The sequence below is a fragment of the Dendrobates tinctorius genome, unplaced genomic scaffold, assembly GCF_039654945.1.
Source record: "Dendrobates tinctorius isolate UK_male_01 unplaced genomic scaffold, ASM3965494v1 ptg000211l, whole genome shotgun sequence".
Taxonomy (NCBI): Eukaryota; Metazoa; Chordata; class Amphibia; order Anura; family Dendrobatidae; genus Dendrobates; species Dendrobates tinctorius.
This window is the reverse complement of record NW_027361878.1, coordinates 14,949,550-14,966,045: the sequence shown is the minus strand read 5'-3', so window position 1 is coordinate 14,966,045 and position 16,496 is coordinate 14,949,550. Positions and strand designations below refer to the sequence as shown.

General features: G+C 42.5%; 2 protein-coding genes across 5 annotated transcripts in view; one reads left to right on the top strand and one right to left on the bottom strand.

Annotated features, from left to right (window-relative positions):
• Window positions 1-11,176, top strand: part of ATG2A (autophagy related 2A) — a 212,600-nt gene extending 201,424 nt beyond the window's left edge. Inside the window, exons 32-42 of the mRNA XM_073554473.1 lie at window positions 559-694; window positions 2,338-2,547; window positions 3,431-3,532; window positions 3,629-3,713; window positions 3,794-3,923; window positions 4,238-4,310; window positions 4,577-4,659; window positions 6,395-6,516; window positions 7,188-7,342; window positions 10,109-10,261; window positions 10,347-11,176. Coding sequence (XP_073410574.1) covers window positions 559-694; window positions 2,338-2,547; window positions 3,431-3,532; window positions 3,629-3,713; window positions 3,794-3,923; window positions 4,238-4,310; window positions 4,577-4,659; window positions 6,395-6,516; window positions 7,188-7,342; window positions 10,109-10,261; window positions 10,347-10,583 — 1,486 coding nt within the window. The 3' untranslated portion in view covers window positions 10,584-11,176. The remainder of the gene's footprint in view (window positions 1-558; window positions 695-2,337; window positions 2,548-3,430; window positions 3,533-3,628; window positions 3,714-3,793; window positions 3,924-4,237; window positions 4,311-4,576; window positions 4,660-6,394; window positions 6,517-7,187; window positions 7,343-10,108; window positions 10,262-10,346) is intronic.
• A 47-nt stretch (window positions 11,177-11,223) lies between these two features.
• LOC141058287 (inositol-trisphosphate 3-kinase B-like) overlaps window positions 11,224-16,496 on the bottom strand; it is an 87,752-nt gene continuing 82,479 nt past the window's right edge. For all 4 annotated transcript variants that reach the window (XM_073554475.1, XM_073554474.1, XM_073554476.1 and 1 more), the window contains one exon: window positions 11,224-12,164. In XM_073554475.1, the coding sequence (XP_073410576.1) occupies window positions 11,832-12,164 (333 nt within the window). In that variant the 3' untranslated portion in view covers window positions 11,224-11,831. The remainder of the gene's footprint in view (window positions 12,165-16,496) is intronic.

Sequence of the window (16,496 nt, the reverse complement as noted above, 5' to 3'; positions counted from 1 at the left end):
GACATTTCACACAGATGTGTGAATAGAGCCTGATGCTGGAGGTTGAGAATGGGAGCTTGTATCTCCGACAGTGGCAGTGTGAATGAGGTGACTTTTTGTCTTACTGGTTAATTATGCAAATTGTCTCTTCAGAGAGGAATAGGACTAGAACTCTAGTGCCACCTATTGGAAGTAGCAATCCTAAAAGTCAATGTCGACCCTTTAACGAGCCTTGCTACATGACTTAGGATAAAAGCCAAGCCAGAATCTTGGCTTTTATCCTAAGTCATGTAACAAGGCTCGTTAAAGGGTCGACACTGACTTTTAGGATTGCTACTTCCAATAGGTGGCACTAGAGTTCTAGTCCTCTTCCTCTCTGAAGAGACAATTTGCATAATTAGCATATTTCCCAGAGGAGCATTGCGGCTTTAAGTCTCCTCATCTCGACATGCTTAGCATGTCATTCTCCGCAAGGAGAAATGATACTTCTTGGATGTCTTACTGGTTGAATGCTGACCTCTACGGATGTGTTTTCTTCTTGGTCTCTAACACTTCAATGCTTTTCACTTTGCTTTACAGAGCAAGAGCAAGTATGCCGAGTGCCCGGGGTTCTCCGTCTCGATCCTCTGTGACAAACCGTCCACAAAATACTTGGAGAACACAAGGGGGAAATGGCAGGATTCATGACATTTTAATGGAGATCCAGTTGACCAAAGTTAACATTTAATTTTTGTAGCGTTTCTTCATGCCTATTCTTTGCATAGTCCTTCCATAAACACAACTGTAACACCCTACGGAATATATATTTATATATAAGCTCTTAAAATCTCATGATATAATCAATTTTCCAAGGAATAACCAAGGTGTTATAGCAAAAGGTGTGAAAAACCACTCAAACACAGTAATTAGTTTAAAAAAAACAAAAACAAAATAAAACATGGAAATCCCAGAGGAATCCAGACAAAAAACATATAATTTAAAGATATACCTTTATTCAAAAAAATAGCAAAAATTGACAAAGAAGTGGCACAATGTACAACGTGCACATATCAAGATACAAAAAATATTTAGGTATACATGAAAATATAAAGAAGAATATTCAAAATATATATATGTATATATTACAACCGGCGTCTTTGAGGTGTTATATATCAAAGAGTTTTCTTTATTTTCATGACTATGAAAATTGTAGATTCACTCTGAAGGCATCAAAACTATGAATTACCACATGTGGAATTATATAATTAACAAAAAAGTGTGAAACAACTGAAAATATGTCTTATATTCTAGGTTCTTCAAAGTAGCCACCTCTTGCTTTGATTACTGCTTTGCACACTCTTGGCATTCTCTTGATGAGCTTCAAGAGGTAGTCACCGGAAATGGTCTTCCAACAGTCTTGAAGGAGTTCCCAGAGATGCTTAGCACTTGTTGGCCCTTTTGCCTTTTTGTTAAATATATAATTCCGAATGTATATATATAGTAAAAAATATAAATAAACACCCAAAAAGCTCATCGAAGGGCACAAGTGAGGAATTAGATTATTCCAACTGTGTAAGAACTAAATAGTGCCACACAAGAGAAAAAATAAAAAAAAAAATATATATATATAAAGTGCCCCAATGTTAAAAATAGGAGTGACCTAAACAATTATATAATAAATAAGTCAAAATACAGGGGCCACAATGCTGAATAAAAAATCAATGTGTACAAGTGTCTGAAGAAGATAAATTATTCCAATAACATATCAACAAAGTGCCATAAGATAAAAATTAGGGTGGTATACCTTTAAGAGCCACCAGGTCTTGATAATGCGCACCCCAACACACGTTTCAGAAACAAGTTCCTTCGTCAGGTACGAAGGAACTTGTTTCCGAAACGTGCTTCGGAGTGCGCATTATCAAGACCCTGTAGCTCCTAAAGGTATACCACCCTAATTTTTATCTTATGGCACTTTGTTGATATGTTATTGGAATAATTTATCTTCTTCAGACACTTGTACACATTGATTTTTTTATTCAGCATTGTGGCCCCTGTATTTTGATTTATTAATTATATAATTGTTTTGGTCACTTTTTGCTATTTTATTGAATAAAAATATCTTTTTATTATACGTTTTTTTGTCTGGATTCCTCTGGCCTTTCCGGGTTTTTTTTTTTGTTTTTTTAACGCATATTCCTTGCAGTCTGATGATGTGGCTTTGCCTGTAGACCTTCAGTGGTGGTCACCAGATGATCCATATAGACTGATACTGATGTGTCTCCATTCTACCACTGGTCTTTATATTTCTTATAGAATACACTCAATCGCCCCATCGTCCATGCCATAGTAACTATCTTGTGATTCCATATGTTCTTGTAGGTGAGTTTCCAGCACGAGTCTTACCCAGCGCCGTCGGAGGCCCAGGCAGAAAAGCTCCAAGTAGATGAAGTGGCAGAAGTCCCTCTTGCTCGTCAAGTCTTTATAGTCCAAGAACTGGAGATTAGAGACCGTCTGACATCTTCCCATATCAACAAGTTTTTGTACTTATACACCAGTGAAAAGATGCCAAGGCGGGCACACTCAAATATGGTAAGCCTCAGGTGAATGAGACCGTGCTGACTATATCATGGCCGGGTAAAGTTTCTGGATGAATTATAAAATTAAACTTATGGCAAAGCTTCATAATTAGTAAAACCAAAATAGAATAGTTTCCTATAGGCGGTTAAAGCAAATCTGTCACCAGATTTTTGCTGCCCCATCTGAAAGCAGCATCATGTAGGGGCAGAGACCTTGATTATGCTGAGCTCTATAAACCCCCCCCCATATCAGTGATTGGCAGCTTTCTGTGTACACTATGCATAGGCAAAAAGCTGCCAATCAGTGGTGGGGGCAGGGTTATTCAAAGATCATGCATACAGAGGACTACATGCCAGCATGTTTACTAGTCCTCTAGTGATAATCTCCTGTTAATAAAACTGATTTTATCAAAACTACACTAGGCAGCCCAGGAAGTGACACATCGCTGAAATCAGAGTCTCTGCCTCGCTGAGGTCAGTGATTGTGTACGGTGGTGATGTGCACTGCAGCCACTACACAAGATGGAGAGACAGTGCAGGTCCCTGCCAGTGGGGTGTCCCTTCTGTTTGTTATTTGACATTTATAAAAGGGTTTGGGGACCAATTTTGCTAAAGTGGAAACCCCTTTTTAAGATTGCAGCAGCCACATTAATACATAAGCCAGAATTCATCAGTTATAACTCCGTCCAGGCACAGATCACAGGAGACTATGGAAGCAGCTAAGTGCGGCTAAGCTACATTGTTTGCATAACTCCCATAGAAATGAACAGGGGGTCCAGAGACCCCAAGCACAGTGAGCTGTGTGACAGGCTGAGAAGCACCCATTAAAGTCAGAAAATGTACTTTAAGAACTTCAGCTTATATGTAATGCCACTCTTCTGTCATTTGACCTTAAGCTTACTATAAAAGCCCTTCACGTGCGCCCCGAGGCCGGATTAGGGGGCCCCGAGTGCTGCCTTCGAATGTCCTTAATGCCGCTTCGCCTAAACATTGATCAGGTTGGTATGGTTCCCGGGTCTCGTTGTGTAGTTTGCTGAGCTTCAACCTCTGTCATTTGTATGAAGTGTCCTTCTGATATATATATATTCCATCAGGATGCGCTCTTCTTCTTGAAAGACTTCTTCACTAGTTTGGCCGCTGGTATCCAGCCTGTGATAGCCATGGAGCTCGGCTCGGATGGTAAGCACTCCATGCTTTAAGTTTTCCTGCAAAATAGACTACGTTCTGGTCCCTGTTACTAATATCTCTTCCATGCCTAGCATCTCGGATGGAAAACCTGCGGAAACCAAGTGCCTCAGATTGTGAAGCAGGACTGCAGAACTCCTTGGACTCCAATGAGGAAGACACATCGTCTCACAGCTCTGCATCCGATCAGCCGATTTACTTCAGGTGAGACCAAAGAAATGAAACGGGCCTGAACCAGGAGTGTATTTCTTATGAAAGATGATTCATGTAAGCAAAGTAAGCTACGTCTGAGCCAATCAAAAGTCCGAAAATATGGATGGCAGTGAGCGGCTACAGGGATAATACAACTTTAATTTCTCCCTGCTGCTGCACTTCTATTTAGGCTGCCGCATATTTTTAAACTGTATTTATCTGCAGATTGCCACTATAGATGCAGGTAAATCATGGGATGGTGTGAACAGACAACGTCTTAACGTTGAATCTCCTAGAGCATCATGTCTATTTCTTTTTTTCTTTAGAGAATTTCGCTTCACATCAGAGGTGCCAATCTGGCTGGATTATCAAGGCAAACATGTTACCACAGAGCAGGTGGTAAGTGCTGCTTCGCATAGCAGGGATTTCCTTCTGTGCTGTTTGCGGTTCAGGTGGTGGTTTATCTGCTGTGCTATGAATGCAGTCAGCTAGTTCTCGATATTAGATACACATGTTGTTAAAACGAGCTCCAAGCCTTTGTATGAGCTGACTGTGCTTCCATATTGGGGATCGCTGGTCTATCTATCTGTAGACTGATGGTTTATGGTTATTATTATGGAGAGAGAACCTACTGTTCGTCATACTTCAGTCATCTATCTTTGCAGGGCACGTTTGCAGGAATATTAATAGGACTGGCCCAGTTAAACTGCTCTGAATTGAAACTGAAGAGACTGTACTGCAGACACGGGTAAATGCATTCTCCAGCTTATCTGCAGTATGTATGTTCAGCTGCTACTGGTGTGTATTTATATAATGTTTTTCAGCCTATTAACACTAGTGATGAGCAAATGTGCTCAGATAACGTTGTATTCGACCATGCACGGGTGTTATCCAAGCATCTGGGAGTGCTCGTATATTATGTTTGCGTCCCTGCGGCTGCATGATTTGCGGCTGTTAGACAGCCTCAACACGTAGGGATTACCTGTTTGTTAGCCTCAACAAATGTGGCGATTGCTAGATTCTCGGATAACACCCAAGCGTGCACCAGATAAGATGTTATCCGAGCACATTTGCTCATCACTACTTGGCATCTCCATGCTACGCCTCTTATAACTTCCTGCAAATCAATTTGCCCCAGTTCAAAATACTGGAATCACAAAATGCGACTTCTTTGTGATTGTTACCTATGGAATTAAAAATTAATAAAAGGGTCACTTAGACAGGATGATTTTTGGATTGTTATTGAGCACTGATTGATTATTATACGTAAGTCCCATTTACTGGCCTGTTTACACAGGGCAATAGAAATTGAAGGGAACAGGGCGATCATTAAAGGATTTAGCCAAGACTTATATTTTATTTATATTTTTTATTATGAACCTAAAAACTAATAGCCCTTGTTGTGCCCAGTGCTGATCTGTTGTCACAAACCGCTCCTGCCTGCAATTCAGCATCTTCGGTGACGTGCCTTCCAGAGAGCAGCAGCTTCTTTTACGCTCTACTCTGTTATGCTGATTTACAGCCGACTCCCCGATGCCGAACTGCGAGGAGCCAGCTTGTCAGTCAGCATGATGCTGGCAGTCACGCCCCATCAACAGAGCGGACCGGAGGAAAAAGAGCTGCTCTGTTGACAGGGAACAGCTGAATCGCCGGCCAGAGCGGTCGGTGACTGATCTGTGCCTGTGCTGGGTAGAACAAGCAAATGGATAGCAACTACCTGCCTGGAAAAATCTGCATTATAGCACACCATACCATGATGTACAGAGTGTTTATGGAGCCTAACCAGAGGGACCCTGTGCCTCTGTGCAGGCACAGAGAATGACCGCTAATAGACTAATTAGGATATATTACTTTACCTTCAGTGTTAAATAGTAGGAAACTATAAGAATAAAAAGTTTCATAAGATAATAAAGTAAATAGATGTGCAAATAGGCTGTTTTTAGATCTGCCCTTGTACTGGGGGGAAACCCACCTCTCTGATCGTTTTAGATCTGAAGGAGCCGTGCAGGAAATGTTTTCTTTCCTGTGGTTGTAACGCGGCGGTTCAGGCTGGGTCGTACACATTGTGTGCCAGCTGGGATCGCGCCTGCACAGTGCCCTTACAGTAGAGGATTGGGGGGGTTACATTTATATCTGTTATTAATAATAATAGCTTAGAACGTTTATCTAAATTCAGATGATTAAAATGAACGCGTCTCACTAAAATCCTCAAGAGTAGTTGCAGTAAGAATTAAGACAAATATTCACAACACTCTGGTCCGGATGATGACGCCAGGCTTACTAATGAGAAGAGATACCAGGGTCGCCGGCAGGTAGGAGAAAGTCTCAGACAAGTCTTGTCATACTGTTCCCCCTGGCCACCATAAAAGATAATAAACTGGGGACGGCATGTTTAGGTTCTTCACATTACAACACCACATAATGGTTGAATAATGATCCGAGACTAATAGGTATTTATACTGTCTTTCTCCTAATCCCCACAGGTTGCTTGGGGCCGACAAGGTTTTCTCTTATGCTCTTAATGAGTGGCTGACCGACATCCGCAAAAATCAGCTGCCCGGGATCCTGGGAGGAGTAGGACCCATGCATTCAGTTGTACAGCTGTGTAAGTAGCATCACTGATCATGGTGGTGCGTGAAACACTTAAGCGCTATTTAGGGCATCTTTTTTTGATGTACACAACAGTAGAGCTCACTGGAGTATCTCAAAAGGCTGCCTTTTTGGCATATGTTGGGATGATTCATCGGCATCCTTTTTTTTCTATTTAATGCATAGGAAAAGAGAGTACGGTGACTTACAGTATGTCTCAGAATGACTACATAGTGTCATACATCTCATTTTTTTGATCGGTGGTGCCCCTGGCCCCGACTGCGTGCTCTCCAAGAGGCAGATTTGCTTCTGCAGCATCAAAGGGAGTGGTGGGCGGTATGGTGGAGCGCTGGCCGGGATCGGGAGCTGACAGTGTGCTCCAGAGATCCCGATCAGACTGCAGTGGTGGCCGATAACCTAGGAAACGAACCGTAAACAATAGGATTAAAAATCCCTCCATTCTTGAGAATGGCGAGGATTTTTAATAACAGGTAAGTTACAACGTTGCTTGTTTTTACATGCTTCCAAATCAAAATGATGAGAATAACCCTTTCACAATTCTTTGCCTTTAGTACTGAGGTCCCAATTAATGTCAAGTTTTTTATGCAAAGATGAATATTATTCCGTCTGTTGGTGGGTAAAGATGTCTGCCATATTGTTAGAGATACTAATATCTTACTCTTTTAGTTCATGGTGTGCGAGACCTTTTCTGGTTGCCCATTGAACAATACAGGAAGGACGGGCGCATTATTCGGGGCTTGCAGAGAGGGGCAGCCTCGTTTGGCACCTCCACAGCTTCAGCGGCACTAGAGCTCAGTAACAGGCTAGTTCAAGCCATACAGGTAAAGAACCAAGGGCAAAATATTTTTTGTTTTGATAGTACAGTCTGTCAATTATCCAATAAATTGTATTTCTTTGTACTTTCTACATGTTTTTTGAGATTTTTTTGGTCGTTGTTTTTTCCTTATATATTTGTTTATGGTGTGGCTATCTCATTAATGTCCAACTTTATATTTTGTTGTCCAGTAGTACAATGATATTTTGTAGTTATAATTGAGTCAAATTTGACATACATGGGCAACAAATTTTCTATGAAGTGTATATGGTTGATAGTACACATGAAGATAAGCAACTTTGTAATATTTTATTAGAAAATCTGCCTTTTTTTTTCTCCTCTTGGACTGATCTTTCTCTTGTCAATTCGGAGATAAAATCTTTATTTGGTGAAGGAATATTTACATTACTGACACAGGATCTGACAGTTGGTGCTTATAAAACTCAATTGAGGAGCTAGAGGCCTACAGACATCCTGCTGCAAGTTCTCCTGAACTCCTAGCTCAGTAGTGGTTAAAATCTGTCTTCATTGAAGACAGATTTTAACTGTGAATTGTGAACTTTTCCAGAATGAATGGTCACTCCAGGAGAAATAAGCAGACTTCGCTAATAAAATATATTACAAAGTTGCTTATTTTCAGGTTTGCTATTGATTTATGGGGAAAAAGTTAAAAAGATGTTCACTCTTTAAAGAGAATCTGTCTACCCAAAGTGAGAGCAGCACGATGCAGAGACAGAGACACTGATTCCCACCACATATCACGTACTGAACAGCTTGTTATAGTTTTTAGAAATCCACTGTTTTATCAGCATTAGATTATCCTGCTCTGCCCTTATTTACATTGAGGTTGGTTGACACATGGTAAGGTTTTATTACTAGAGCCTTAGGACAGTCCCGACTGTGTACACTTTGTTGCGCTAGGATGGCTTTTTGATCAAAATAGTGATAATTATGCACTGGTGATGAGCGAACGTGCTGGGATAAGGTGTTATCTGAGCATGCCCGGGTGCGAACCGAGTGTCTTCGGCATGCTCGAATAAGATGTTCGCGTCCCCTCGAGTGTGTGTTTCTCATAGCTGTTCGACAGTCGCAACACATGCGGTGATTCACCTGCTTGTTAGACAGTCGCAACACAGGCAGGGATTGCCTAACAGCCTAGAAACATGCAGCCGCGGGGACGCCGAACATCTTATTCGAGCACGCCAAAGACACTCGGTTCGCACCCGGGCATGCTCAGATCACACCTTATCCCAGCACGTTCGCTCATCACTACTAAGCACCCTATGTAAAAAAATAAAAAACAAATCTGAACTGAGAAAAGTAAGTTAATGTGTATGCACAATGTAAGTGCATATTAACACATGACCATTAACCATAGAAAGCAAAAAGCAAAAAACACAAATATCCTGAACTAAAAGTAAAAAATATACTGCAAATAATGCATAAAGGTAAAAATAATAATAAGGGTATTTAGTAAACATAATTTTGATCAAAATAATGTACAAGCCATCCCGCCACGTCACGGCAACCCTTGTGGGACAGTCCCTACTCTAGTATTTAAAACCTTTTCACTTGCCAAGTGGCGTGAATGTGAATAAGGGTCGAGCGGCTGAACCACTAGTAACAGCTTAGGCCAGACTGGATGGCTTTCCCAGCTCAGAAAGAGGGCGGTCACACCCATATATGCACTGAATGCACAATGAAATGAATAAAAAACAAATCTGAACTGAGAAAAGTAAGTTAATGTGTATGCACAATGTAAGTGCATATTAACACATGACCATTAACCATAGAAAGCAAAAAGCAAAAAACACAAATATCCTGAACTAAAAGTAAAAAATATACTGCAAATAATGCATAAAGGTAAAAATAATAATAAGGGTATTTAGTAAACATAATTTTGATCAAAATAATGTAAGACTGGTTTCACACTAGCGTTTTTTTGCGCTGCGTTTTTGCGCATACATGCGCATGCGTCCTTTTCCCCTATCTTTAACATGGGGGGCGCATGGTCTAGCGTTTGCACGCGTTCGTACGCGTTTTACGTGCGCATGCGTTTTTTTTAGTGTGCGCCCAAGCGCGCCGGACGCTACCTGTTGCATTTTTGGTCCGTCCGACCTGTCTCAAAAAAACGCATGCGCACGGAATGCGCAAAAAAACACATTACAGTCTATGGGAACGCAGATGTGCTCATGGATATGCGCACGTCTGCGTTTAAAAACGCATGCGTTTTAAGAGTAAAAATGGCTAAAAAATGGTTAAAACACATGCGCAAAAAAGCAGCAAGCGCATACAAAATGCATGATGCATTTTTTTTGTATGCGTTTGCACTGCGCAAAAACGCAGCGCAAAGAACGCTAGTGTGAAACTAGCCTTATTTACATGTACTATGTACTTGTAAATACATACATGTACTATGTACTTACTATAGGGTTTATGCTTGTTTTGATTTCTTCTTGGGTTTCAGCAGGAGATTATCACTAGAGGACTAGTAAACTTGCTTCCAGGTAGTCCGACCCCACCCCCATGACTGATTGGCCGCTTTCTTTGTACACTGTGCATTGGCAGAAAGCTTGGAACTAGAGTAGAAAGCGGTTTTTAGGCAAAACTGCTGCACCCAGAAAAATAAGTGACCCATTGCTGGAATCAGAGTCTCTGCCCCTACATTATGCTGCTCACAGATGGGGTAGAGGGTAGCAAATCCTGAGTGACAGATTCCCTTTAAGTTTGTACATCAAGACACACTGCAGGATATTTCCCTTCCTAATTTTAGGCGACAGCAGAGACTGTGTATGACATTCTGTCCCCAACACCACCGGTTTCACGCTGCTCACTTGATGTTCGCCAGCCACGGAGACTACGGAGAGGCCAGCAGCCTGCAGATCTGCGGGAGGGGGTGGCAAAGGCCTACGACACTGTCCGGGAGGTGAGTGCTTCTCATAACCCAGTTACACGTTGGGTACGTGCAGCAATCAGGAGCAGCGGTAACACTGTTCTCCTTCCCTGCACAGGGTGTAATTGACACAGCTCAAACCATACGGGAAGTAGCTTCCCGTGGCCACGAACAAAAGGGTCTCACTGGCGCTGTTGGCGGAGTCCTGCGACAAATCCCACCCACCGTAGTAAAGCCATTCATAGTGGCCACAGAAGCAACATCAAATCTCTTAGGAGGAATGAGAAATCAGATCAGACCTGACGCCCACAAAGAGGATTCTCTAAAGTGGAAGGCAGATGAGGGGCAGGACTGACGCGAAAAACTCTCTGCCCATGAAGTGCCAAAAGGAAAGCTGCAATATGTGAAGTCTTCTGGAGTTTGCTGGGTCTGCGTTGTCGAGCTGTTAACGTCACTGCATGACCACACTTAAAGCCACTCTGTACAGTACTTGATCATTACCCATAAGCCTTCTGTTAAATTTTCTGTTACCCTCTCCGCTCCGGTATTCTCTTATCAACTCATGTATCCACCACCTTCCTCTGCTCAATCCTGCAAAACATGGAGTGACTTTAATAGATATATTACGTTATGCACTTTTAATTGCAACGGTGGCCTTGAAACGTGGACCCGTGTTCTCCGGATCTAAGCTGTGCATTAACTTTTTCAAGCAAAAAAAAAAGCTTTTGATTTTACTGACCCACATAACTGGAGATAAATGGTGCACAATGCTAGACTGTCTCACAAAGGGACTCGGCGGCCTCCGTCATCCTGAATGTTGCTTTTTACATCTTTTCCCTTTAATGCTGTCTTCTAATTGTGAGGCCAAATACATATAAATAATATATATATATATATATATATATAAATAAAAAAGTGTAAAAATACCGTGACCTGTAAAGAAGGTAACGCAATTGTCAGGGCTTTTTCTTTTTGCTCTGTAGGTTATGACGGCGGTCGGTGGATACACTTTTATTTAGAAAGTGGCATATGTAAGATGAATGAAACAAACGGTTCTCGCACACTGTGATATCGCTCAGAGTCCGCACACAAGTCTCTTATCGCTCTGCACAATAGTGTAATACGCATTTACTGGCTTTCACAAATCACATCATGTTAATGGAAGAACAGTGTTTTTTGCCAGATAATGGAATGAAAATGAACACTATATAGTATAAAGATTGTTCTGCCCACCCGCTACAGGGGGACCTCAATCCCTGCACATTTCAGTCCGCATTGGAAAGCAGTCAAGGACCAGGGTCTTTACCGGTGTAGGGAATCACGAGGGGCAGCCGGTCAGTGTTTCTGTGCTTGGGTTTTCCAGTGGCCTCTGATCTTCATAGAAGATCAACTCATTCCTATCGTCTGTCGGTACATAGTTTATTATCTCCCAACTTCTCAGATTCTGCTTCAACATGAGCAACATTCATATGGGTTTAGTGCAGTCACCCAAAGTCCACCCAACAGCGACTGGATCTGTTGTTCTATTAGTTAGTGAAGAAAAATCCATACATGAATTTATAGGTCTGTGTTACCGGGGTGTAGACATGTCCTGCTGTCTCACTTAAAGCTCCTTGTTTTCCCCATTTGTAGTATTTCCCTCCATCTCCCTTTTCAGTAAAGACTTTTCACTAACTGCGTCCTTCTCTTCTTCCTGCTCTAAATACTCTGATGCCTTTTCTTCGGTCTCCACTACCATTCGCATGGTATCTCGGAGAGTGGCAATAAGATTCTTTAGTCCTAGCAGGTAGCCATCTTCATGGGTTCCTTGCTCCCAGGGTACGTCGTGACGGATAGTAATGTGCGATGGTGCTGGAGTCGTTTTACCAAAATCTATCATCCATACATTAGAGAAGCCGCGTTTGTCATGCACAAATAGTAGTGAGCTGCCAATCACCTGTAAATAAAATACAAACGATCAATGTCATTATACCAACTGGTACAATGTAACAATCCATGCAGAAAATCAATGGATCCATTCGACATCTACCCCAGGAACGTAAGTGGAAGAATATACTCCTCACAACCGCTATAAGGTTATGTGCACACGGCACCTTTTCAGGTAGAATACACCTGAAAAAGAGTTCCTTATAAAACAAGAATAATGCACAGTGTTGTGAGTTCATTTTCCCCTTCACCATTGAGGTCTGATGAACTCCCTCTTCTGGTGAAGGAAGGTAGTGAGGCTGATTACCAAGCACCTGAGCAGAATAATGACTGGGTGAGTGGAATTGCTGACTGGATATAAGGCAGCCGACGCCCTTCTGCCTTGCGGGTGATTTCTCTGAGGGATTCTAGGAGACCAGTCTGATTCCTGCTCCTCCAAAAGCTAAGTTTTCTGCTCTGCTTTTTGCATTTGTGTTTTGGTTTTGTTTTGCCTTGATTTTCTGGATTTCTGCCATTCCCTGCTGGGGTGAGCTGAATTCCTTTTTGCTCTGTCTTCAGAAAATACCTGAGTACTGATATAGTCTTTTTGAAGCCTACCGTCTTCAGGGCTTTTTTCCCTATCAGTCTGTTGGCTCTTGTTTTGATAGGGTTTTTGGCGGATTGCAGACAGCAGCTTTTCTATCCTGTCCTATTTAGTTAGCTTGGGCCCCATCATTTGCTCAGCCTATCTTTCTATCTGTGTGTTTTTTTTCATCTTGCTTCACCGTCATTATATGTTGGGGGCTGCCTATTGCTTTGGGGTCTGCTCTGGGGCAGTTTAGATTTCCCTTTCTCTCTTTAGGCTATTTAGTTCTCCGGCTGTGATCGAGGGGTCTAGGGCACTGTAGGAAGCCTCACAGCTACTGCTAGTTGTTGTTGATAGGTTCAGGGGTCTGCAATCCGATAGCTGCCAACTTCTCTGGTTTTCTGGACTTAGCTAGTATTTCTGTTTTTGCCTCCTACGGTGACTCATTCATAACAGCACAGCAATCAACACAACACTGCTGTGCACATGTGTTAACCGCTTGAGGGTTCGGAATCTCTGAAGCGGTTAAAGGAAATGAAATGCTCATTCCTTGGCCAACTCTCTATACTTAGTGTAGAGTAAAAGCTGCCAGTGGCTGTGCCGAAGCAACAAGGATGGCGAAACCACCTCAGGAAAATGACTGCTGGCATTTTCCTGAAGCCGCTTCACTTGGATAAAGCTTGGTAACTACATCGGGATCTATATGGCGTCGTGTCCACATACACTAAGAGTATATGCCTATGGAGTTTGTTTTTTTTTGTTTTTTTTTTAAGTTTTTTGAGCAGAAACTGAATGGACGGAAATTCTCCAAATCGTGCTCGAAAACTCAACTCCTTAAAAATTTTGCATCTTCTTTGCTGATTTTTGACACGGAAACTCTTGTGTACATCTGTGTTAAGCCTCCAGATTTCTTTTTTTTTTGGCTCACGGTACACCCTGACCAAGCCCAGACAACCCCCTTTCACACTACTGACTTTCATATTCATAGACTATGCAGTAGATGTTTGACAGTGGAGAAATTCCCTGTTTTTTTTATATATATATATATATATATATAGATCTGGAGGCTTATGTACTGTAAGATGCTAGCGACCCTAGAGATCGTGTGTGAGATGCCAGGTTTCGGCATAAGGCAGGCAGGAAGGAAGCCTGTTGATAACAGATGAAGTCTGATGTCCCTCCACATTGCAGATAAATTAAAAGAAGTTTCCAGAACAGCTTAAATTCTATGTGAGTCTTTATAGCGTTTTGGGTTTTTTTTGTTACAGAATAACAAAGTTTTGAAAAATATTATTCTCGGCGGATCAGTTGGGAGTCTGGAGTCTGAGACATCCATCCCCATTAGGGATGTGCTCCACTATTGCCAATGCCATCCAGTGCACGTCTTGCCGCATGTATGAAATCCTTGAACAGCCGGTTGAGGGTGCATACTGTTGTGCGAGATGTGAGCACATTGTGCATTTGGAAGCCCAGATACTGCATCTAAATGTGCAGCTGGCAACACTGAGATCCATAGACAATATGGAAAGGAGTCTTCTGCTCACTGAGCAGACGCTCAATGGGATAGATGAGGGGGGGATGCTAGGTTGGAGTTGCAGGACAGCGAGGCAGCTAGCTGGGTGACAGAAGGCGGGGTAGAGGCAGGAGCGCCATGGAGGCTGATCTGGCACACCCCAATAAGTTTGCTAAGTTGACAGATGAGGGGGGTGTCAGTACAGGGGTAGCACTGCTGCAGCAAGGCATGCCCTCTGAAAGCCGGAGGAGTGTCTGCTCCAGTAAGGGGGGAAATAGGAGAGCAGGGCAGGCCAGACAGGTTCTGGTAGTGGGAGACTCAATTATTAGGGGAACAGATAGGGCAATCTGTCACACAGACAGGGATCGTCGAATGGTGTGCTGCCTACCTGGCGCTCGAGTCCGACACATCGCTGATCGGGCTGACAGATTACTGGGAGGGGCTGGTGAGGACCCAGCGATCACGGTGCACATTGGCACAAATGACAAAGTTAGAGGTAGGTGGAAGGTCCTTAAAGATGATTTCAGGGAATTAGGCTGTAAGCTTAAAGCAAGGACCTCCAAGGTGGTATTTTCTGAAATACTTCCTGTACCACGACATGCCACGCCAGAGAGGCAACGGGAGATTAGGGAGGTTAATAAGTGGCTCAGGAATTGGTGTAGGAAGGAGGGGTTTGGGTTCCTGCAGAACTGGGCCAACTTCTCAGTTGGCTACAGGTTCTACGCTAGGGATGGTCTGCACCTCAATGGGGAGGGTGCAGCTGTGCTGGGGGAGAAAATGGTTAGAAGGTTGGAGGAGTGTTTAAACTAGGGACTGGGGGGGAGGATATTCATTTTATAAGAGGGGAAGACAGTGCAGATAGAGACCTGGGCACAAATAATGAAATTGGGGGTGGCATGGGGGGTGAGGTTAGGCTACTTTCACACTTGCGTTTTTTTGTTGCGCGTTTTTTGCGCACACAAACGCATGAAAAAAATGCATCATGCGTTTGTGTGCTTTTTTTGCGGGTTTTGGTGCATTTTTTTTTTTTTAAACAAAACCGCATGCTTTTTTTGCGCATACATAGACTTTAATGGGTGTTTTGCTGTAAAAAAAAACGCATTGCGTGCGCATGCTTTTTTGGGGACAAGTCGGCCGCACAAAAAATGCAACAGGATGCATTTTGTGCGCCCGAGCGCACACTGCAAAAAAATGCATGCGCATACAAACGCGTACGTGCGCATATGTATGCGCACCCATGTTAAAGTGTAGGGGAAAAACGCATGTGTTTTTTTGCGCTAAAAAGCAGCGCAAAAAAACGCAAGTGTGAAACCAGCCTAAGAAGTTAATTTAAGAATAAAGGTAGAGAGATCCATAAAGTGCATGTATACTAATGCCAGAAGCCTCGCCAACAAAATGGAGGAATTGGAGTTAATGTTGTTGGAACATAATTATGACATGGTGGGGATATCTTGAGACATGGCTGGATGAGAGCCATGACTGGGCGGTTAATTTACAGGGCTATAGTCTGTTCAGAAATGACCGAACAAATAAGCGAGGGGGAGGCGTGTGTTTATATGTAAAATCATCCTTAAAAGCCATCCTTCGTGGTAATATATATGAATCTAATGAAAATGTAGAGTCCCTGTGGGTAGAGATAAGGGGAGGGGGGAAAAATAATAAATTACTGATAGAGGTTTGTTTTAAGTCTCCTAAAATAATGGAAGCAACAGAGAATATCCTCATAAAGCAAATAGATGAAGCTGCGACTCAAGGAGAAGTCATTATTATGGGGGACTTCAACTACCCTGAAATACATTGGGGAACCGAAACCTGCAGTTCCAGCAAAGGTAATAGGTTTCTGATAACTATGAGAGACAATTACCTTTCACAACTGGTTCAGGACCCAACAAGAGGGGGGGCACTGCTAGACCTAATATTAACCAACAGGCCAGACCGCATATCAAATATAAGGGTTGGGGGTCACTTGGGTAATAGTGATCACAAAATAATAAGTTTTCATGTATCCTTTAATAAGATGTGTAGTAGAGGGGTTACAAGGACACTAAACTTCAGGAAAGCAAATTTCCAACGGATGAGAGATGATCTTGGTGCAATGAACTGGGACGATATCCTGAGACATAAAAATACACAAAGAAAATGGGAGACGTTTATTAGCATCCTGAATAGGACCTGTGCACAATATATACCGTATGGGAATAAACATGCGAGAAATAGGAGGAAACCACTATGGCTAAATAGTGCTGTAAGGGGCGCAATAAGAG